Source organism: Ixodes scapularis, unplaced genomic scaffold, assembly GCF_016920785.2.
Source record: "Ixodes scapularis isolate PalLabHiFi unplaced genomic scaffold, ASM1692078v2 PGA_scaffold4__175_contigs__length_147842914, whole genome shotgun sequence".
Taxonomy (NCBI): Eukaryota; Metazoa; Arthropoda; class Arachnida; order Ixodida; family Ixodidae; genus Ixodes; species Ixodes scapularis.
Genome location: NW_024609879.1, coordinates 28,019,107 through 28,041,848, shown reverse-complemented (window position 1 = coordinate 28,041,848; position 22,742 = coordinate 28,019,107). Strand labels below are relative to the sequence as shown.

General features: G+C 49.0%; 1 protein-coding gene across 1 annotated transcript in view; it reads left to right on the top strand.

Moving 5' to 3' along the window:
* LOC120846205 (sodium/hydrogen exchanger 10-like) overlaps window positions 1–22,742 on the top strand; it is a 184,747-nt gene that overhangs the window by 24,306 nt on the left and 137,699 nt on the right. The window contains exon 4 of the mRNA XM_040217895.2: window positions 12,977–13,238. Coding sequence (XP_040073829.2) covers window positions 12,977–13,238 — 262 coding nt within the window. The remainder of the gene's footprint in view (window positions 1–12,976; window positions 13,239–22,742) is intronic.

Here is a 22,742-nt window from a genome sequence, read left to right as displayed (position 1 = left end):
GGCTCCCGCGCATCACCCAGTTCTTGGTAATTCTGCTCCCGCTGCGGTTCCCCAAAAAATCGTGCTTCGTTATCGCGCTGCGATGCGCAAGATCGGTGCTGCTTTCTAAGCGGCTGGCGTGGCCATTTTCGCTCCGTCTGCAACAAGCCGCAACACTCGTCCGCGTTCGCTGTGACTGAAGTCGACTGCCACCACTCATCCGACGATGACGAAGTTTTGAGCGTCCTTTCATTCACAAGCCGTCCTCGCAACGACATTTTTCTCGACATTTCTGCTGATGATGACAAGGCATCGACGTTTCTTATCGATTCTGGTTCATCTGCCTCGATCTTGGCGGACAGCCGTTTCAAAAAGCACTTTGCTGCGGAATCGCTGCTTCCTAATCCACGAGTGAAATTGTTTGACTACTCTAAACAGCCTATCCCAACACGCGGCTGTTTTTCCGGTCCAAGTCAAGTTTAAGGGACGTACGGCGCGCCTCCTTTCCTATGTTGTTTTGCAAGGCACATCTCTGCTTCGTATCGACGCTATCAAGGCTTTAGACCTTCACGTCGAAGGCCCTACTCTTCGTTGCTTCGTGACACCGCCAGTGTCAGCTGCAGGCGAAACCGACCAGCCCTTGGCAACGCAAATTATTCTGCACCACCTCGGCTTCCGAAGACGGTTTCCAGCGAGTTTGGATCTCTCTCTGCTCCAGGTATTCGACTTGCCAAGGGCTATATTCATCAGGTCAAAGTCCGAGCAACGCAACACCTGTCGCATCGCAGCCTTGGCATCTTCCGCTGTACTTCCGCACTCAGGGCCGGTCTGCTCATCTTGCGGCCGCGGTCGCGGCTGCGGCCAAGAGGGATTTTTCTCTCACGTGACCAGCTCCACGGGGACAAGGAAGTACCTAGCGTCCCTGCCTAATGGCGGAGAAATCCGTATTGCTTCTAGCATAAAAACCTAATTTCGCTCGCAGAAACTAACTGCAGGGACTTTCAACTGGAGTCCCTTTGACCGCCCCTTTATACTGTAGGAGCGGCAGGTAAAGTTACGGCCAGGGAGGGTAAATATTAGCAAAAATAAAGAACAAAAAACACGCGAGAAAAAAGAGGTGGGAGTATATTTATATACCTCCGCCAGCGCAAGCGGCTCGCGCCTAATGCTGTAGTCAAGAGGTTAAAGCGCCGGTACTTGTCGACGCGGCGTGGGCGTTCCGGGTTCAAATCGCGCTATAAACGTTTTTTTTTTTTCTATTTTGCGCGTGCCTCATTTTTTAACTGTGATCCTTCTTACGAACCATCCACTTTCACTACTGCGCCTTACATTGTTTTTCCTGTTAGTCCCACCTGTTCAATCGAAACACCGGGAAGAAAAAAAAAAATAAAGGCAAGTTAACGCGCTAATAAAATCGTTTTATAATGATCATTATCGGTATGGCTTTCACAGGAGCCAAAACAAGCATCCTTTCCGCAGCAACTACAATTTTATGTGCTTTTAAATATTCAACACTCTTGCTACGACTCCTTTCAATAACAGGAGACGCCCTTTTAGTTCTAATAAAAACTGCAGATGTGACAATTTAAAAAAAATTTCCACAAAATAAGCAAAAAGTAATAAAGACTAGCAGCTGTGGATGCATTGATTGAGCGAAAATCTACAGGCAAGGCCGCAAGTCAAACGTCTGAGAAAGTAGTAAAAGTGAAATAAAAGAGATCATACTTTTACTTGCATGGAATGTGGTAAAAGGTATACTTTTACTCTTTACATTTTGCTGTGGCAATCGATTTGTAATATGAACACATTACTTGTTGAATTTTAGTTAGAATAGCGGACGATCACAACCGAATGCAAAAATGAATCAGGCGTCGACATAGCCAACCATATCTCTAACCGAAACACCTAAAATGACTTTGGATCAACAAATGGAATTCAAATGAGCAGTTGGAAAACGGAAACAACGAATTCTAGAGAAATTCAGCAGCACAGTTACCTGGCGAACGAAAAGACGGGCATGGGAAGGTATTGTCAACTTTCCGCGGAGTGTACCGCAGATGCAGGAGGCGTGGGGGAAGTTGGTAAAGAAAGCCAGAGGCATGTGTGTGCTCTTTCGAGGTCATAAACAACGAACTGGTGAGTCAGAACTACCCACCCAATGATTTTATAGAGCTCATAGGGCATTTTCTACATTCTCAGTGGGAGTGCAGTCAAATACAAGAAAAAAAAAAAGAGTTTCTGGCGCGATTTGAACCCGGGGCTTTCACGCCGCGACGTCAAGTGCCGGCGCTCTAACCTCTTGACCACAGCAGAAGGCGTGAGGCACCGGCGTTGGCGGAAGAAAATAAATTTACTGCCGCCGCTTTCATTTCGCATGGTTCTTTCTTTATTCTGGCTCATATTTACCCTCCCTGGCCGTAACTTTACATGCCGCTCCTACAGTATAAAGGGGCGGCCAATTGGACTCCAGTTGAAAGTCCCTGCAGTCAGTTTCTGCGAGTGAAGTTAATCTTCTGTGCTTGAAGCGATACGGATTTCTCCACCATTAGGGCAGGGACGCTAGGTACTTCCTTGTCCCCATGGAGCTGGTCACGTGACAGACAAAATCTCTCTTGGCCGCAGCCGCGGCCGCGTCCGCAAGATGAGCAAACCGGCCCAGGTGTCTGCAGTGCTTCGTCGCCTGGAAAGCTTGTTTGTGATAGAGTGCGTCAGTGACTCCGAGTGGGTGTCCGCCACTGTTATAGGGAAAAAGAAGGACGGCGCTATTCGGGTCTGTGTTGACCCTCGTAAGCCCAACAAAGCCGTCGTCACTGATAATTTCCCTCTTTTGCATGCAGAAGAGTTGCTAAACAGTTTAGCCGGCGCCACCCACTTTTCAAGACTGGATCTTGAGTCGCCCTACCACCAGGTGCCATCTAGACAGCCGTGACCTCACTGATTTCATCACGCAGGGTGGACTTTTTTGTTTCAAGCCTATATGCATTGGCCTGGCATCGGATCCAACCGCTTTCCAATATATGATGTCACGGACTCTCGGGGATACCCGTCGTTCCTTTCTACATCAAAGACATCATCGTGTTCGGTAAAAGTTAGCAAGAGTATCTGGCCAACCTGGCCACTGTTCTTCGGCACATTAAGAACGGGGCTCTCAAGCTGAACGACAAGTGTGTGTTTTGCGTCAAAGGACTCTCCTTTTTGTTATATAAGCTGACTGCAAAAGGCATCTAGGAATTGCCAGACAAGGTGGATTCCATTCTGAGGACTCCTGGCCCAACCGACACGGCTGGGTTACGCTCGTTTCTCGTTCTGGTCAAGTACTATGCCAAGTTCGTCCACTGCCTTGCTGACGTGTTAGAGCCAATGCAGATTCCTGCTTCGCAAGAACCAGTCCTTCATCTGGAGCGATACTGTCGGCACCAGTTTTTGTAAGATCAAATTTGTGCTGTCCTCCAGCATGGTGCGTCATCTGTTTGACGTCAGTCTTTTCGTGATCGTCTCCACTGATGCTTCCGACATCGGACTTGGCGCATTCTTCAGCAGCTCGATGGTCACAGGCTGCGCACAATCACTTTTTGTGTCCTGCACGCTTTCTCCAGCGGAAAATAAGTACGCAGTCGGGGAACGTGAAGCACTCAAATGCGTCTGGGATTGCAAGCATTGGCACATTTACCTCTGGGGTGGTCCTTTTACGTTGCGTACGGAGAACCAAACACTGGTTTCCTTTCTGTCGTCCCAAGGCTCTCGAAGACGCCCCCTTTACATTGCAAGGTGGTCTGAGCAACTTCTTCGCTACAACCACATTTTAAAGTGTCGCAAAGGCTCGGAAAATCAAGTGGCGAACGCCATTTCAAGCCTTCCTGTCTCCGCTCTACGGGAAGACGTCTCGTGCGACGAAGAAGTCGTGGCCCTCGTTGCACCGCTCTGCTTTACCAAGCAGCAGTTTGAGCAGTCGCTGTGCGAAAATGTTACCTTGGTGCAAGTCAAGGTTTAGGTTACGGCATCCTGGCCTCCCAAGAAGCTTCTCTCGGGTGAACTCCAGCCGTCATTCACCGTTCGCGAAGAACTCTCTGTTGTTGGTACTTCGCTTCTGCTTGGGGAACGACTCGTTATTCCACGGTTTCTCACTCCGCAGGTCGTCCGCAGGACGAGGAAGCGATTGGCTGCAGAAGTCCTGCTGGTTTTGTCGGTGGTTTCTTTCGTCATTGGCAATCATGGCATGATCGGGTGTAGAGGTGAACGGTCTTCGGAAGCTTTTGCCAGTAGTACCTCTTGCGGATCCTGCTGAGTGTCCGGGTGTAGCCAAGGTATCCCGCCTTCGATTCGTTGGCGCAGGCTTCGAAGATCTCGTCGCGAAGGCCGCTGTGAACAATCAACAGCCGTGCCGTGTTGAAATCCTCTTTGTAAAGCACACCCCGTCAGATGGCGAAGGGAAGCAGAGCTCGCAAAAAGACTCGACGCACCGCAGTATGCCGGCCTTCCGGATGATCGATGAGTTCGCGCAGCTCCAAATTATCCCGTGGAAGTTCTTCCATCTTGTCGGCGTGCACTGCGCCGATAAGAACATGGTCCTCGTCGTCGGCGTTAGAGAGTACAGACGTCAGCTCGATAGGAGCCTCCGGAAGACAATCGGCGTCACTGTGCTTGCGGCCAGACTTGTAGACCACAGTAATGTCGAACTCCTGCAGTCCAAGACTCAAGCGAGCTACGCGTCCTGAGGGTAAGTTTTCAAACCAGCCGGGCGAGGGGTGGTCTCTTACCGCGCGGAAAGGACTTCCATACAGATAGTATTTGAACTTTTTTATCGCCCAGATGACAGCAACGTACACTTTCTCTGTCGTTAGGTAGTTGCTCTCCACCTTAGCCAGCGTCCGACTTCCGTATGCGATAACCCTCTCTGTGCCTTCCTGCCTTTGGGCCAGTACGGCGCCAAGTCTAGTATCACTGGCGTTGGCGTGGTTTCTCTTCCTGAAAACTGATCGAAATTTCGATCAGTTTTCTCTCATACCTTTGGCCATTAATGGCCAAAGGTATGAGAGGTTTGAAGGCGTCACTTCAATTTCTCGAACGCCGCCGTTGCTTTTCTCTCCACTCAAATATTACGGTGTCTTTCGCGAGGTGCGTCAGTGGTGCAGAGAGCTTGGTAAAATCTCGGACAAAGCGCCTCAGTAGGCACAAAGACCCAGCAATATTCTTGGAGCCTTCTTGCCCGACGGCGGTGAAAATGCGGCTACGGCACGGGTCTTCTTAGTTTAAGGACGAACACCTTCGCCGCTCATGATGTGGGCCAAAAAATTTAGTTCCTCGTAAGAAAATCGATATTTTGTCGGTTTGAGGATGACTCCTGCGTTCTGGATGGCTTGAAGCGTGGCTTGAAGTGGTCTCAAGTGTTCATCGAAGTTGCTGGCGAAAACCACAACGTCGTTTAGGTAGACCGGGCAGCTCTGCCATTTTAGACCGGCGAGCACGGTGTCCAGTACACTCTGAAAGATCACTGGAGCCGTGCACAGCCCCAAGGGCATCGATTTAAATTCGTACAGCACATCCGGCGTGACGAGGGCCGGCATCTTGTGATCTTTTGCGTCGACCTCAATCTGCCAGTATCCACTTGTTAGATTCATCGATAAAAAATATCGAGAGTTGCGAATTCGCTTCATTGTGTCATCGATCCGAGGAAGCGGATAAACATCCTCCCTGGTCATGGCGTTCAGTCGACGATAGTCAACGCAGTCTGCGAGTTCCGCCCTTCTTCTTGTCAAAGGACTGGTAAGGCCCATGGACTGCTTGACGGCTGGATGATGACCGCCGTCGAGCATGTGTTATATTTGGTCGAGGATAACCTCCCTCTCATTTACGAATACTCGGTATGCTGAGTGGTGGACCGAGAGCGCGGTGTCGTCGGTAACAGTGCGGTGCTTCCCTACTGTCGTTTGTCTGACCCTTGAAGAGGTCGCAAAGGACTCAGTGAACTCGCCAGGAAGTTCAAGCAGTTGTCCTTGCGCTGAAGCAGGGAACTTCGGATCCATGTCAAGTTCCGTGGGTGGCACTCTCTGGGCCTGCGATGATGACGGGTCTTCGGACAGTGTAGTGATCATGGCCGAATTCCAGAGTTCCTCGGTGTGGCCCACAATGGTACCTTTAATAAGGTGTCGCGGTTCTTGTCAGAAGTTTGTAACGAGGACTTTGGCACGTTCATGTTGAAGCGTTTTTACACCTATGGAGACTCCAATTGCCCTTTTAATGAGCAATTGGACGCTACTCTGATGCAGAAAAAACTTCGGCGCGGGAAGCTTCATGGGACTCGAGGGGTATCAAAATACACGACCGTGACGGCAGGTTCACAAGGTCGGCGATCCGAGTATTGCAGGAGCGGCTGCCTTTAGCGTAAATCCTTCCGGCGTCGGGAGAGTTTGTCGGAGTGTCAACTTGTTCTCGCCTAGGTTTATGACCGCACTGTACACGCACAAGGAGTCTATTCCGAAGACAGCATCCGTCGCGCAGTTCTGAAGAACTAAGAACGTTACCGGACAGGTTTCGCATGAAGTGTGACGCGGCAGATGCACCTTCCAACGGGTGTAATAAGGTGCACTCCGGCAGCTTGTATCCGCGGGCCATCCCATGGTGTAGTGACTTTCCGGAGGCCTCCAGAGAGACTACCACTCAAAAGGGAGTAGTCCGCTTGGCGTCCCCGAGTGCCGACGCGTTGTGGTGATTGATGACAACATTGATTATATTGTGCACTTTTCGAAAGCGTCGTTTCGGTGACTGGAATCGTAAGAGTGAGTGTTACCCGGCGTTCATGAAGGCTTTTTATGTCGTCGGCCCACCGCCACTCCGCCCCCAGGGGTTGCTGCTCTTACTTTTTTCCCGCCGGGAGGGGTGGAGAGACAGGCTCTCACGGCGGGATTTTCATAGAGAGGATGCTCGGCGGTGTGGTGACGGCGAACAAAAACCGCGGGGGGAAACGGTCCCCAAAATGGCGACCGGCGGAAATATCCATTGATGTTCCGAGGTCGCTCACAGTACCTTGGGTGTTGGTCTCTCGGCTCAAAACTTCAAAGCCCCAGCTGGCGGTAGTAGCAGCAGCGATAGACAGGCCCAGTCTTCCCAAACTGGAAGCACATAGGGCACCGGTTTCCTGCTCCTGGTGTGGAATGATTTCGGGCGAAGGAGCCTCTTGTCGTGGTGCCACCCAGTACTGCCGGGAAGACGGGAGCGGCGGGTGACGAGCTACGGCGGCGTAGCTCAGGGCCTGTGGTTCCGAAGCGGCGTTGAGGTGAACCTCCGGCTGGAGCGCTTGCTGAACTTCTTTCCTTACAACCTCGACAATTGAGGGCAAAGCTGGGCTTGCGGCACCAGGTAAGAGTTTTTTTTATTTCCCTCCTGTTGACGTCCTGGATGATTTCGCGGTTGTCTAGGATGTTGCACTTGGACGTCGAGAAGGCCGCCATTCCCGAAAGTCTCTGGTAGGGGTAGGCCCGTGCATGAAGGGCATGTTCGATGTTGGTTTCCTTGGTAAAGAATCCCTCAACGATCGTCGGTGGGTTGCGTACAGGTCCTCCGAAGATGTATACATTCATGTCAGGGATCAGAAGAGGCAGCTTCTTTTTCTCGGTGGCCTGACGGTCGGTGTGGGAGCCCAGGCGCAGGATGTCTTATACAAAACTCTTGACGGTCTCATTCATACCCTGAGGCCTCGATTGTATAAACTCTTCGGCACTCTCTCTCCGGTGTTGTCTGGTGAATGTACACGCCAGCTCGCTCCTGCAAAGGTCTCACATAGTCAAGGAAGATTCGTGGTTTTTCAAACCACCGGCTCCCAGTTCCTTCTAAAAGTATAAAAGGTTCAGCAGGTGCTGCTCGTTACTCTACCCGTAGTGGCGGGCCACGCGATCATACTGGTTGATCCAGTCTTTGACGTTCTTGTAAATATCACCGAAAACGGTAGCAGATGTCTGCGAAGGGACGGGCAGGGCAACAAGGGGCGGTCATCGTCCGGGTCTTCTTTCGGTTCTCGGTCAAGAGATAAAGTTCGGGGGGCTGACCTCTGGCACGACTGTTTGATAGGGCTCCACACTCTAAGAAAAAAAGGAGGAAAAAAGTAGCAACAGCGCGTCTTCCTCCCTTCTACCGACGCGCCCCCAAGCGGACACGAGAAAAGCGGAGGAACAAAACGTTTTTCTCCTTCTCCAGGCAGACGGGAGAAAGCTTTCGCCCTCCCGACTCATCTTCTTTCGGTTTCGTTTTTCTAGCAGGTCGCGCACGTTGTTTAATAAATAGCTGTTGAGTTGATTGAGCTTCAGCGGCAGCGAAGGCCGCCTGTAATTCCGTCTTCTAGTCTAAACGTGCAGAACATTTCGCTTGCATTGACGTTTTTATCACTAATTTTATCAAACGAGCAAACGAAGCCGCTAGAAACAGCTAAGTTCCGGAGCAGTGCCAGTAGCGCCACGTACACTGGGGGATGGCCGTCTCCGGATTGCAGGATTCACGCGGCACGGAACTACAGTAGCGAAACCACGCGGAATTGTGTCGACGTTTTCGACGTTATGAAAACCGCAGGAACTGCGTCCAAGACCGGCAGGTTTTGCTGCCGGCTGCCTGGGTGCCTTCCCCCCGGAGTTCGGTTCTGTTTTCCGATGCCGAGTGCAACCGGCGTTCAACGTGGTTCTGTGTTTGTGCGTGTCAGCAACATAGCTGCAACATCGTGATGGTAGTGTTGTGGGTTGTGAACAGAAGACTGGAATTATCGCCGATGTGACCGTGTGTTCGCGTATCAGTGGTGTAACAAGAAGATAAAATCGTAAACTGTTGGCATTGATGCCGCTGGTCGGGCCGTGATCGGAGGGGGCGGGGTGTCGCAGGTTGACATTTCGCTTTACATTAAAAAGTTTAATACCACTTGAGGGATTACGTGAAATCGATCAACGTGCGGATAGTCATGTTGGAACGCTGGTCTGAATAGTAGAAGCTCCTATCGTACAGTGGCCAATGTGTCTGTCGGAATTGTCTCGTCCCCGAGAGCGATTGCGCTCTGGGGCAAGGACTGAACAGTACGAAATCGTGACGGAAAGTACGTATATTTACAGTATGGAATTTCGGCATTAAAAAAACAATAGTAGGTAAAATCGAGAATAAAAAAAAAAGCTACCCTTTATTTGGCTGTTTCAATATACGACGGTTCCTGGAGAAACTGCCCTCCGTGGCGCGCTGGGATGAGCGCTACAAGTTTTCGGGCTCGCCACGGCGTAGCTCCGTACTCTTAACACCTGCCGCAAGTCGCGGCTTTGACTGCATTCAATTTGATCGAAAAGCGATTTCTCAGCCCGTGGAGCATCACTTCCAGCTGAGTGAATATCCGCTCTACAGAGATTAATTCAAGACGGCAATTGCAGCTTTGCGCGAACAGCACAAATAGAAAAACCAATAGAAATACAGGCTACGACGTGCCGTGTGGGGAAACAAACTCATGGCTTCGAACCGCATTGGAGCGGCTTGATTTATTGGCTTTCAAATAATTACGGCATGATCCAGCGTTTACTTTTCAATAAGAGATTCATCCCCTGAGCCATTCGAAATACTCTCAGAGGTATGACATTGCTGAGAAAAAATCATCATGCTGAGAATATTTTTTATTGCTTAGGGAGTCATTGAAAAGTTACGTACGTTCAAAACGACCAGTATAAAAGACGGAAACGCAGCCCACGGGTATAGTGTTCGGGTTATTGTGGTGTTCCGTCGTATTGATATTTGTGTGTGCCTTGTACGTGCTCAATGTATGTTCACCTGATGCTTGTAATAAGCGTAATGTGTGTTCAGTGGGGGCCCCGGGCGCAGTAATGGCCTGAGGAAAGCAAATTATTTTTTGTAGAACATGAATTGGGCGGTACCTAGGGCCACCTAGCCTAGCTACTTGCAATTACTCTGCTTGACCCCGCCATCTGGTGGCTAGCGATTTAACCTTCTTTCACGCTACGCGATAAACAGCGGCTTCGAGTTTGTTCTTTCGAGAGCGGCTTTTAATTTCGCGGATTGAGTTTGCCCTTCTCCGTGATGTGTGGTTGACAAAGGAATTGTGACTCGAGGAACACCAAAGGTAAGACGCAAAGTGCGCGAAGTAACTGGGTATCGGTTGTCTCCGTTTAACATCGCAGTGCTGTCGACGAGAAGACTGAGTAACTGGTTTCGAAACGCAAGTTTCTGTACCTGTGGGGGGAATCTGGCTTCGGAAATAAACACAGTTTGCGGAAAGCTCGTGTTACGCTTTCATTTGCTTCTGCTCTCGTCCCTTACAAGAAATGTAGCGTCCTCGTCAAGCCTTATTGGGCTCGATTTGCTCGATTCGGGGCCGCCATATTGAGATGGAAGCGACGGAGGAACTTTGCTCCCCTGCTTCAGGGACGAAAGTTTCTCCCTTTCTAAAGGAACATAGGCTACAAGACCGCTCCTCCCCTAACGGAGGACTATCCATACCCTTTTTTCTAAGATTGCAGCGTCTTCCACGAAAGGCAGTCGCCTTGGGTTGAGTATCTTGCTTGGCCGGCGTGGCTTGGGGAGGTACGCTTCACGGGCATAGAATACGCTACCCCGTACCTCGACCAAATAGTCATGAGCGACAAACGGAAGGGGGAGGGGGGCGAATAGCTAAAGCAGCTGAAGTTTAATGCTGAACTTGTGCCACTACAAACAAGATAGTAATTACTGAAAAGAATGACAGCACTAAGCGGACGTCGGCGTCGGCGAGGATGCTGGCTCGAGCGCTGGCGAAAGATTGACTCCGGCTCAACACGCGGAACCCCTTTTGTAGCTCCCCCCCCCCCCCCCCCCCCCCCCAAGAGTTGTCTTCCTGAACACTAAGCGTAGAAGGTTCGGCGCGTATAACATTCGGACCTCGAACCAGCAACATAGTCCTCGAATATACTAGTACGTGACATTTACACAAATAACAAAAAGGTATATTTGCTACAAGGGATCGAACCTCGGCCCGTTTGCGAGGAGCCAAGCGTGCTGCCGACGTGACGAGCTACGCAAGCGGCAATCTGATAGAATATCAAGCGCCGCAATATAGATAGGCATCAGTAAATTCGCCGAGTGTTCTATTAGAAATCAAATGTACATGTTAAGACGGCTTTTGCTTTGTGCATGGTCTGCGTCAGTGCGTCCGGAACAGGGGGTCATCTTCCCCACTCCCCGCACATTTAGGAGATTTTCAACAAAGAGTTGAGGCAGGCAATAGAGATCGACAGTCCCCACCCCACCTCTCCAACACATACAACGCTCCTGAACTGCCTTCGGAATAGGTCGTTGGTGCTTTTTATTTTAAGCTGTATTGAAAAATCAAACTGAGTATTTAATCCTGAACGATTTTTCACCCTCAGAAAAATGCGGCATTGGCGGCGCAATTCCTGTATACGGCACAGAAACAACCCCCTCGTTCGAATTCTTTCCTGGAGCTGCCGCTCCGCCATTCAAGATCCAAGATTAGTAAAGCACGTGTTCCAGAAAATGTACTTCTTGATCAAACATATTGATTTTTGTGTGCCTTTTTTATACCTTTTAAGAAAGGTTGAATAAAAAGTGCGTTGCATCCCTTTGACACCAGCGGTGAAACCTTCGGTTTTCTAATTGTTCTACTAATCTAACGTTGTTTCAGTGCAGTCTCGTATTCACTCCTTTATACTGAATCAGATAAATGATATTACACTCCACGTATACCCACAAGCATAATGCTCCACACCGCAGAGCGCTCAGCTTTTCTTATTACTTGCAAGTTTCTTAAGTCCTTCAAACACATTCTAGCATACTTTCAACAACATTGATTTTTTTTCTTTTTAAACTTTGCTTACAATCGTTTGTAAGCACTCGAAGAGTATTATGCTCTGTAGGCTGTCTGGCAAACCGCAGGCTCAGAATACTATAATCGGGCCAATAGTTGAACAGCTTGCCTGTATTCGAATTGTATTTTCAGAAAAACCGCTTTTAAAACTAAAAACAACCTGCCGTCGCAAAAAAAAAAAAAAAAAAAAAAAAAACTATTGTTCATGATAATGGCTGCGCGACCGCTGATTGCTCAGCTGGTTTGGCTTCATTATAGGGGCAATTACCATTTCTACGCTTCAATGGCTAAAAACAAGGTTAGGAAATACCGTACAGATGGCTTCAAGAATGGAGGGCTTATTTTACTGAAAATGGCAGTCCCCCAAGCCTCTCACACTCTTTCAGCTTTCGCGACGCGGTGACATTCTTATTTCTGACCGAAGTCACATTCAAGAGAAACCCGATGTCTAACATGCTCACCACACCAGAAATGTTGACTTGCTTTATACCCGTCGAACTGGCCTATCGGTTAATGCAGTCTCGAAAGGAAAACTCACGTTGCATCAAAAATACTGCTGCTTACACGCATCGCTGATTTTGCCGAAATAAGCGGTTTATCCCATTTGAGATTCGTGTGCTTACGCCTGAACATGTAGCCCTAGTAGTGATCAGCTATAGCTGACTGGTCGACCGGTGAGCTGGAAGGATCGCTTCAGATATCCAGCAGTCGAAGTGGGTTGATCCAACAGTCGAAGTGTGAACTTGTCAAACCTGCACAACAGGTTTCATGAAACAGATTTTGCTCAAATTAAAATATTAAACCCAATTTATTTACTTTTTATTCCTTATGTGTAACAATATTTATTTCATAGGTATTGACTATTTTAATTAGTAAAATTATTTACAAACTGGCGTTTTTCGTGAACAATATTAGAATTCGAAATTCAGATTGCATAAGACCATAATACTTAGCCGCTAATTAAGTGGACAACTTATATTGGTGCCAACTACCACCAGTAAAAAGTTATCAGGCTATTACGTATTCACTTGCCATTTGGAGAACGATGTGTACTTGTGGCTACAAGGAGCACCGGTTATCTTCAAACCATTTGTTAGGTATAACTTCCATACAGACGTTCAAGATGACGCAAGCCGCCATCTCATTCTAAGCGTCCTACCTCAGGCATCGCCTACACCCTGGCCTGCACGCTGGCGGTGGGGCCCCTGCTGGGAAAACTGGTGGGACACCTCCTGGCGTACCTCCTGATCAAACTGTCTCAGGATATCCCTGTGGCTTTCGTCGTGAGCATCACCGCCATCATGGCCACCTGGACCTTCGCCGAAAAGTTTCTCTACGGCTGCGGTGTGACCACCATCATCTCGGTTGCGCTGACCACCAACGCCCACTCCACGTCCACGATTCACAACCCGATCATTATGAAAAAGTGGGTGATTTATTCACGCAACACAGATGAATATTTTGTTAAAAAAAGAATATTTTAAATCAGTTAGCCAACAGTTACCACTCTCAATCTTTTTTTTTTTTATCCGCCAAATTGCCTGGTGTAAAATGTTTTATGATAGGTGAAACAATAGTGCCTCAACGTTGCAGGGCTGGCAACCCCTTCAGACGGGGGCCATCTCTGTAGTCTGCTAGCAGAGCCTCCACAATCCCTCCCACTAATATAATTCCTTTTACGAGTTTTATTACGCAGTTATTAAGCACTAACACACAAGATATGGCTCAATATCAAATTTAAAACACGGAACGTCGCGGGCTTCGTAAGGTATGTGTTTGCTTTCGGCGCCTCGTCAAATCATATTGCGGTAACATTTTACAGATGCTTTTATTTACGAGTCTTCACTGCATCACCGACACCAGGAAGTCTCGGCATTAATAATTTATCACAAAGTTGTAGTGTACCTTGTAATTTGGCATTGTTCACGGTCATGAGCTAGTCTACCCGTCTCAACTGTACAAAGTCAACAAACCGTGACAGGAAAACTGGTGACCGCAAATAAAAAGGGGGCAACTTGTTCTTCCAAAATTAGTCGTCCTTCTACAAAGGGGCAGCCAGCGAGCAACTGGGAGATATTTCATTTAAAAGTTAATCTTAAGTTGGACTATAGGTGAACGCGTTTTTACAAACAAGCGCACACGAGGTGTGGACAAATGCGCTTACCCCGCACCAGGTGTCGTCACTACTCCTGCGCATAAACCATATTGGCGTGAAGTGGAGCGACTGCTTATGCGCCCTGTCAATGCGGAGTGCAAGTTCGTCTGCTGCTTTCGAAGGGGTTATGGTGACGTCAGGACGCCAAGCTCTTGTAGCGGCACGCTACAGCGAGTAAAGAAGACGAAGATCACCAGCTCGAGAAAAACACCAGCACTTGCACGCGGGGGCTCGAGATGACAAGGCGAAGGGCTACGCAGTCCACGTTCCACGATCTTCAGATTTTGACTCTTTTGTAAATAATGTAAATATACGATCTGTTAGCAAATGAGAATATCTTCCTTGCTACAAACTGGTGACCCGGACTCGGAACAAGCCCTCCTACCCGACATGTGGCTTCTATCAACCAGTGAGTTTGTCTTGGAACATCTGCGCTCATTTGGAATGATGAGCGTCACTCAAGCTTCCGCGTCGTTGGGCGACCTAACAACGCCTGCGATCGCTGCGGTCAACTTCAAGTTACCGGAATTCTGGGCTGCCGATTCGGAACTCTGGTTCCTCACGATTGAATCGAAGTTCCGAAAGAACAAGATAGCATCGTCCTTGACGAAGTTCGACCACGTCATTTCCGCCCTGCCGCAGTCATCGGCAGCAGTCGTTCGGGACATCCTTCGCGCTCCACCAGAAGACCAGCCCTATGAATACTTGAAGAGTGAACTCATCCGACGAACAACAGAGTCGGAACACCGCAGGCTGCAGCAACTCCTGACGGCAAAAGAACTAGGTGACAGGAAGCCGACAGAACTGCTACGACGCATGGAACAGCTTCTAGGAGATAAAGCACCGAACATGGAGACAACGATTTTCCGAGAACTTTTTCTCCAGAGGCTACCACAACCAGTCCGCATGATACTAAGTACATCGACCACCGACTCCACCGCCACGTTGGCTCGGATGCCCAACCAAATCATGGACGTGGGCTTTCCATCCATCTCCGCTGTGCAAACACATGACACTACACTCCATGCCGCGCGACCATCGCCGGCCGTGGAGGACAAGATTGCCCAGCTGCTGGCTTCCAACTCTCGGATGGAAGCCAGGATGGATCAACTCACGCGAGAGCTCAAGGACCTCCGCATGCGTCACTCCCGATCCTCGAGCGCGAGTCGACGAACCAACGAAGAACGCCGCCGAAGCAAGTCTCCTGCAAAACACCAGGTCTGCTGGTACCACTACCGTCACGGAAATGATGCCAAGAAGTGCCAACCTCCGTGTACTTTCACGGGAAACGGCAAGGCCGCACACTAGAGGCGGATGGTGTAGCCGGCCTGGAGTCCAACCGTCTTTTCTATGTAACCGACCGAACCACCAAGGTCCGGTACCTAGTAGACACGGGAGCCGAGATTTGCGTCGTTCCGCCTACGCTGGAAGATCGACGGCATCGACAAGACACCCCGCCACTACATGCAGTGAATGTTTCACCAATTAAGACGTACGGACAAATGTCAATCACTCTCGACATCGGCCTCAGACGGACGTTTCGGTGGGTTTTCTTAATCGCCGACGTTCTTCAACCCATCATAGGAGCCGACTTTCTCCGGCATTTTGCGCTCATGGTGGATGTAAAGCGAAGACTGCTTCACGACATTGAGACTCGCCTCACCGTGCAGGGAATATCCGCGAAGGGAGTCCAAGAGGCGCCCAGCCTCCCCCAAGTGGAGACCACCTCCAAATGGACGGATATCTTCGACGAATTCCCCGACGTGTTTCGTCCAACTTCAAGGGACGTACCGGTGAAACACACCGTGACCCACCATATTGAGACGAAGGGACCTCCGGTGTTTGCTCGACCTAGACGCCTAGCTCCAGATCGCCTGCGGCTTGCGAAGCAAGAGTTTGAGCACATGCTCGAGCTTGGCTACGTCCGGCTTCCTTCCAGCTCCTGGTCATCGGCCCTCCACATGGCCCCAAAGAAGAGCGGCGACTGGCGTCCATGCGGAGATTACAGAGCCCTCAACCAGAGCACGGTCCCCGATCGCTATCCAATTCCACACATACAGGATTTCACCGGCGCCTTGCATGGAGCAACCATCTTCAGTAAGGTGGACCTCGTGAAAGCGTACCACCAAATTCCTGTGGAACCGGCCGACGTTCCGAAGACCGCCATAATAACCCCATTCGGCATGTTCGAATACTTGCGGATGCCGTTTGGTCTCCGCAATGCGGCCCAGACCTTCCAAAGGTTCATCGACCAAGTCCTACGCGGCCTGACCTTTACTTTCGCATACATGGACGACGTCCTCATTTTCAGCGACAACCCGAAAGACCACGTAGACCACCTACGTCAGCTCCTCTCTCGCCTTGAAAACTATGGATTGATCTACAACCTTGCAAAGTGCACATTCGGCGTCGTATGCCTGGATTTCCTGGGCCATCGCGTCGACAGTCACGGCATACGGCCGCTGCCGCAGCGAGTAGAAGCCATCCGCGAGTTCCCGCAACCTCCTACAACAAAGAAACTCCGCGAGTTTCTCGGGCTCGTGAACTTATACAGGCGCTTTGTTCCTCAGTGTGCTACGATCCTCCAGCCCCTGCATGACCTTTTGCAAGGAAAACCAAGCAAGAACGCCGTTCTGACTTGGACACCAACTGCTGACGTAGCGTTTTCCGCCATCAAGTAGGAACTTGCAAAAGCTACACTGCTGACCCATCCAAAAGCTGGAGCGCCAACATCAGTCATGGTAGACGCCTCAAACTCCGCCGTCGGAGCTGTCCTCCAGCAGAACATCAACGGAACATGGAAGCCATTGGCATTCTTCTCGAAGAAGCTGTCAAACACTGAGTGCCGCTACAGCACTTTCAGAAGGGAACTACTCGGAGTCTACCTTGCCATCAGACACTTCCGCTACTACCTCGAGGGACGAACATTTTTTGTGATGACTGATCACAAGCCGCTGACGTATGCTTTAACATCTAGCAGTGAAACGCACACGCCAAGAGAGATACGGCAAATGGCTTACGTCATGGAGTTCACGACGGACATCCGCTTTGTACCAGGCAAAGACAACTCCGTAGCAGACGCGCTCTCTCGAATTGGTGTGAACACCTGCTCTACCGAACGGAACGCTGTCGACTACGAAGAACTAGCAGCAGCGCAGAGCACGGATACAACACTACCACATTTGCGGGAAACAACGTCACTGAACCTACAAGACATAAAGATTCCGGAATGCAAAGCAACATTGGTCTGCGATGTGTCAACAGGACAACCAAGACCATATGTCCCCGAGAAGTTCCGGAAGCCTATTTTTGAAGCAATCGACTCACTTTCACACCCAGGAATTCGAGCCACACAACATCTCATAACTGCTCGATTCATCTGGCCTAAGATCAACGCCGACATCCGCAATTGGACACGCACATGCGTGCAATGCCAGCACGCGAAAGTGGGTCGGCACACGACTACACCGCTCGGCAAGTTTTCACCTCCTGATGGTCGTTTCAGCAACATCCACCTCGACATAATGGGACCACTCCCGCCAGCCGACGATTGCCGGCACATTTTGACCTGCATCGACCGCTTCACGAGGTGGCCTGAAGCAACACCGATCAAATCGATAGCAGCAGAAGCCGTAGCACGGGCCTTCGTCAGCATGTGGGTCAGCCGTTTTGGAACACCAAACACCATCACAACAGACCGAGGGAGACAATTCGAGTCTAGACTGTTCCAGAACCTCTCGCGGATCCTAGGTACAAAGCATATTCACACTACATCCTATCACCCCATCTCCAACGGAATGGTGGAACGGTTTCACAGAGAGCTAAAGGCCAGTTTGAAGACGAAAGGACAGCCGCGCCTTGGACGGAAACTCTACCACTCGTCGTGCTTGGAATACGCACGTCCCTAAAAAGTGACCTGGGATGCAGTACAGCAGAAATGGTGTACGGCACGCCTCTACGCATCCCTGGTGAGTTTCTAACACCTACCACCAACACCGAAACCACCACAGCAGAGGACTACGCAAGCCGTCTACGTTCCTCATTCGAGAAACTACGACCTGTGCCCACACGACAGCGGAACTCTCGCAAGGGGTTCCTCAGCCCGGAACTGTCACGCTCCACCCACGTGTTCATACGCACAGACGCCGTGAAGCGACCGCTGCAGAACCCATATGAAGGACCATTTAAAGTTCTAAAACGTGGCGACAAGTACTTCACCGTGCTCGTGAAAGGACGTGAAGATACAATTTCACTCGACAGGATAAAACCAGCTCATCTCGAGCAACCCCAAGCACACACAACTCCAACCCTAGTACGACGTGTACACTTCAAAGGAGCACCTGATCGCTCGTCTCCTCCACCTCCTCGCTAGGGGGGGAGTACCTGTAGCGGCACGCTACAGCGAGTAAAGAAGACGAAGATCACCAGCTCGAGAAAAACACCAGCACTTGCACGCGGGGGCTCGAGATGACAAGGCGAAGGGCTACGCAGTCCACGTTCCACGATCTTCAGATTTTGACTCTTTTGTAAATAATGTAAATATACGATTTGTTAGCAAATGAGAATAACTTCCTTGCTACACTCTGATTGGCTCTGAATAATGGATGGTTGGTAGACCTCAAATCGAGCAACCTCGAGGTTTACCCACTATCCTTCCAATCAGAGCTCGGCGTTCTGACTTCACTAAAACCCCTGCAAAGGAAGCAGACGACCTTGCGCTCCGCATAGCAGCGCCAAGACAGCGGCGTGACGTCTGGGCCGCCTACTGATGAATAAACCTGTTCAAAAGGGCATCACGGCTTAACCTCGAACCGCGTGCCGAGGTGAGGGGACTTACTCTTCAACCAGGACGTGCGCTACTTCTGGAACAATTTTGCCGGGTGACTATTTGCTGGAGCAAGCACAACTGAGCGTCTAGAGATTCTTAAAAGATATTCATGAACACACAGGTGTTTTCTTCGGGTGAGAAAGAGCACGAATAATTGTACACAAAAATGCCGGAACCAGTACCTAACTGAAAAACTATAAGACCTTTCTAAAATCTCAAAGCGTATCAAATTGCTCCAGGAGCTCTTTTATGCCACAACTGCGGCTATCCAGTGTATTTCCGAAAGGACAAAAAGTCCGCTACCAACGTGCGTGTCGCGCTGACGTCTTTGGAAATCACTGCATACTGCTTACTCGTAAGTAGAAATCAGGCTGCACACTGAAATAACACACCATTACCCGAGCAAGCCCAGCAAGCCACTACCGGGCCCAGCCATGGTGTGCCATTGGCCGCCGACGCCGTCCATCTCATACACATGCCCACTCGTCACGAAACTCCTTATGGCTACAACAATTCCTGGTTGACCCACATTCGCGCACTCCAGTGGCAGGCCTCGAGCACACCCAAACATGGCGGAATTGTTGCGCGGCGCTATCACCGCTCCAAAGGACAGCGCAGAGGAGCCTCTTTTGCAGCCGTGTATATGTTGTCATCAGCTCGAGCTCCAGGTAAAGTAACTTATCGTCTGCTATGAACAACTGCTTTGTGAGTGAGAAAGCAATCTGATTTACGCTCGCAGCCAGCATGCGCGTGAACACACATCAAAGATGTCCGCCCCTTTTTAGCGGCCATGCAGATAACTGTAACGCACCAGTTTCTTCTTGAATATAAACGTGATAACACTTAAACGCTGCTGTGCATTACGCATTTCAGAGTAAAATAAGAATCCTAGAAATGTTCACCTTCGGTACTCGCCAGGCTGCTTCTAACAAAAAAATTGTGAACAAAATTCATGAAGTAAAATCCTCTTCTGTTTCCTATAGAAAAGTTTCCTCTTACTGTCGTCATGCTCTCATAGAGTAAGTTAAATGGCAAGAATTCCTTGACGTGTGGTTCAGTTCGGAGTTTAATTGGAATACAAATATAAACAAGCTAAGCACTAAGCTATCAGAGGTAGTTGTATGCATAAATAAAGTACAGAAGCATATGCCCATGTGGATAAAGATTAATACATATAATTATTTCTTTATTCCAGGCTATGCCACTGTATCTTAGTAATGACGCAACGACGTCAGTAATTTAAAGTCGGCTGCTCAATCTACAAAAAACAATACTATGGAATTGTGAAAACTACAAGTGCAGGGCGGAAGATTTTCCAACATACCAACTTTCAAGCATATATGACATAGTAAAGTCTAAGAAGCTTATTATTTTAAGTTGTTGCAAATAATACATGACAAAAAGCTCTCAAAAATTGCTTCAAATAGTATAAATAGGTATCCTTCTACACAAAATATCAAAAGACATCCCAAAATATCCACAAATAATGATAAGCAGAAAAACAATTTCAAGTGGCGAAAATCCTTTACACTTTTGGCGGTCAGATCGATTATTTAAATTTAAAGGTGAAATAAGGGCTCTTTTTTTGAGTAGTGACATCGCTGTCTGATCTTCCGTTTGGCATGAGTTATGGTTATACTTCATACTTTTGGTTCCACGTGTTTTGTAAAGCTTTTCTATGTATGTGCCTTCCTAGTTTGACTGTATCAATTTATTGTTTAAAACTTATTTTCTCATTTGTTATTGAGTAGCTGATGTACATCCCTGTGTATTTTTTTCTGGCGTGCCAGATTCATTTTTTCTAGATGCAATGTCTCGCTTGCAAAAAAAAGTAAAGTGGCAGAGACCTCGTCAAACATCACTGACTCCACAACCTACTGGTCAACGGAAAATGAGTAACTAAATAAAAGCTAACAACCTTTCAAATATGACGTGGTTTGGCTGAGCCACAAATATAAAAAAAGTAATTTAAGCATACCTGCAAACATGTATAGCCGTGGACAAAGTTCAACTATTGGCACGAACCACGACAAATGAAGGGATTTGCTATTTTCCCAACTCAGCTGTCAGAATTCAACAATGGCGGCCGTCACCCAAAAACGGTGTATAGTCACTGGGACAATACAAATGGCAGCGCGTTTTTATTCGGGTGCTCTGTCTCCATCGTGTGCTTGTTGGCTTCCGTCGTGCTTTCACTGCGCGCCCGCTCAAAGCTCAGGAGTCACATGAGTGTTATCAAATTTGTCAAGCTCACTCTAAACGTGGGAAAACCGAAGGGCCACCAATGACGTTCTCTTCCTAACAGTGAGCATATCTTTTTTATAAGTTTTACGTTGATTAAATGAAGATATAACTACGAAGAGGAATAAACAATGCGATGGAATGACAATGATAATATTCTTTTGAAAAGTGGGAAAGGGGGACAAAGGACAAACACAAATCCCCAAACACAGTTAGGTGCCTGGTGCCTGACAAAAATATCCGCCTGGTCCTGGTATCGAACCAGGGACCTTTCCTTTCGCAGCGAAGCTCGACGATTTCGCTCGAGCACCAGTCACCTAATTGTGATTAAAGATTTTTGTTTGCCTTTTGTCTCCCTTCTTCTCTTCTCTAAGGGTCATTATCTTTTTTTTTTGTCCAGCTGGCTTGCGCCTTTGCATTAATTGCATTATCACAATAGAATGATGTCGCGTGAAACATTTTACCAGTGATATTCGAAACTGAGCGTAGTTTACTGAAAAAAAATAATTTGATGTTAAACCTGTGGCAAATTAGTTGACCCGTTTGAATCAAACAGGTGGCAAAGCTGTCGACCCGCTCGGATTAAACTTTAATATAGGATTGGCTACCCGTTTAAAATGTAACTCGTTTGATCTGGTACCCGTTTGATGCGGTACCCGTTTGATACGGTATCCGTTTGATACGGGCGCCTGTTCGATGTGGCATGTGCCCACAGATTTGAACGCTCCCTCGGATATTCAGGCAAATTATTCGCTAGCCCTAAATAGATACCGCCTGGAAGGTTAGATTTCTTAAACGTATTTAAGATGTCCCGAATGTGACAAAACTATTTGTAACTTGGAGAGAGCAGGAAAACCTGCACTCGCACAGATGTTCGCAATTACGTAGATCTCGCCCTGGAAGGTCTTCGGAGTTCGAGGGGCACTGGGCAGGTAAAAGACGGGGGAGGCAGCGGCGGGAGTCTGCAACGATTGGTTGCTCATCGCCGGCTTCTTCGACTGGCGGTGTGCCTTTTCCGGCAGTAGACTAAATGCCGGGGCACACCCTGAACACGGCGGCTTTCTCGGGCCTAGGTCATTTCCATGGACGGTCTTCACGAACCGGCTAGTGAGCTTGCGCTGCGATACCTCGGTGGGGTACCCTTCGTAGGCTCGGTTACCCTGCACCTTCAGCAGAAATGTCACGAAGGACTCCAACGAGAGGATTAACCGTGAACTAAATATACAGGTGTAATCGGCGAACTTCTGCCAAACTAAATAAAAGACGAGCGTCGAGGCAGCAGAAAAGCGTGCGGCGATTTGGCGGGCTAACAGCGAGCGAAAGCGAGACTGGCGTGCGTTGGCATCGCGAAAATTCGACCGAGAAAGTTCGAGCATCGAGCGTTCAGAGTGAGAATGCACGCGAACTTTCGACATCAAGAAACTAGGGTGAAATGATCAAAGTTACACCCCGAGTAAGAATAAACGCGAATCTTCTTGAATGCCGTGACTGGGCGCTGTTTGCTTGGCCCTGCGCGCGCTAAAATTTTCTTTTTTTTTTTTGCATTGAGTTCTCCGCAGCCAAGGCTACGCTCCGATGGACCTAATGATGCAGCGTCAGAAGTGCAATCTCATGGCGCCCGTCATTGTGCGTTTCCCAACTCTGGCTAAACCAATCTCGAGCAGTGAAGTTGCAATGACCCTCCGCTTCTTCCTGCACGGGATTGG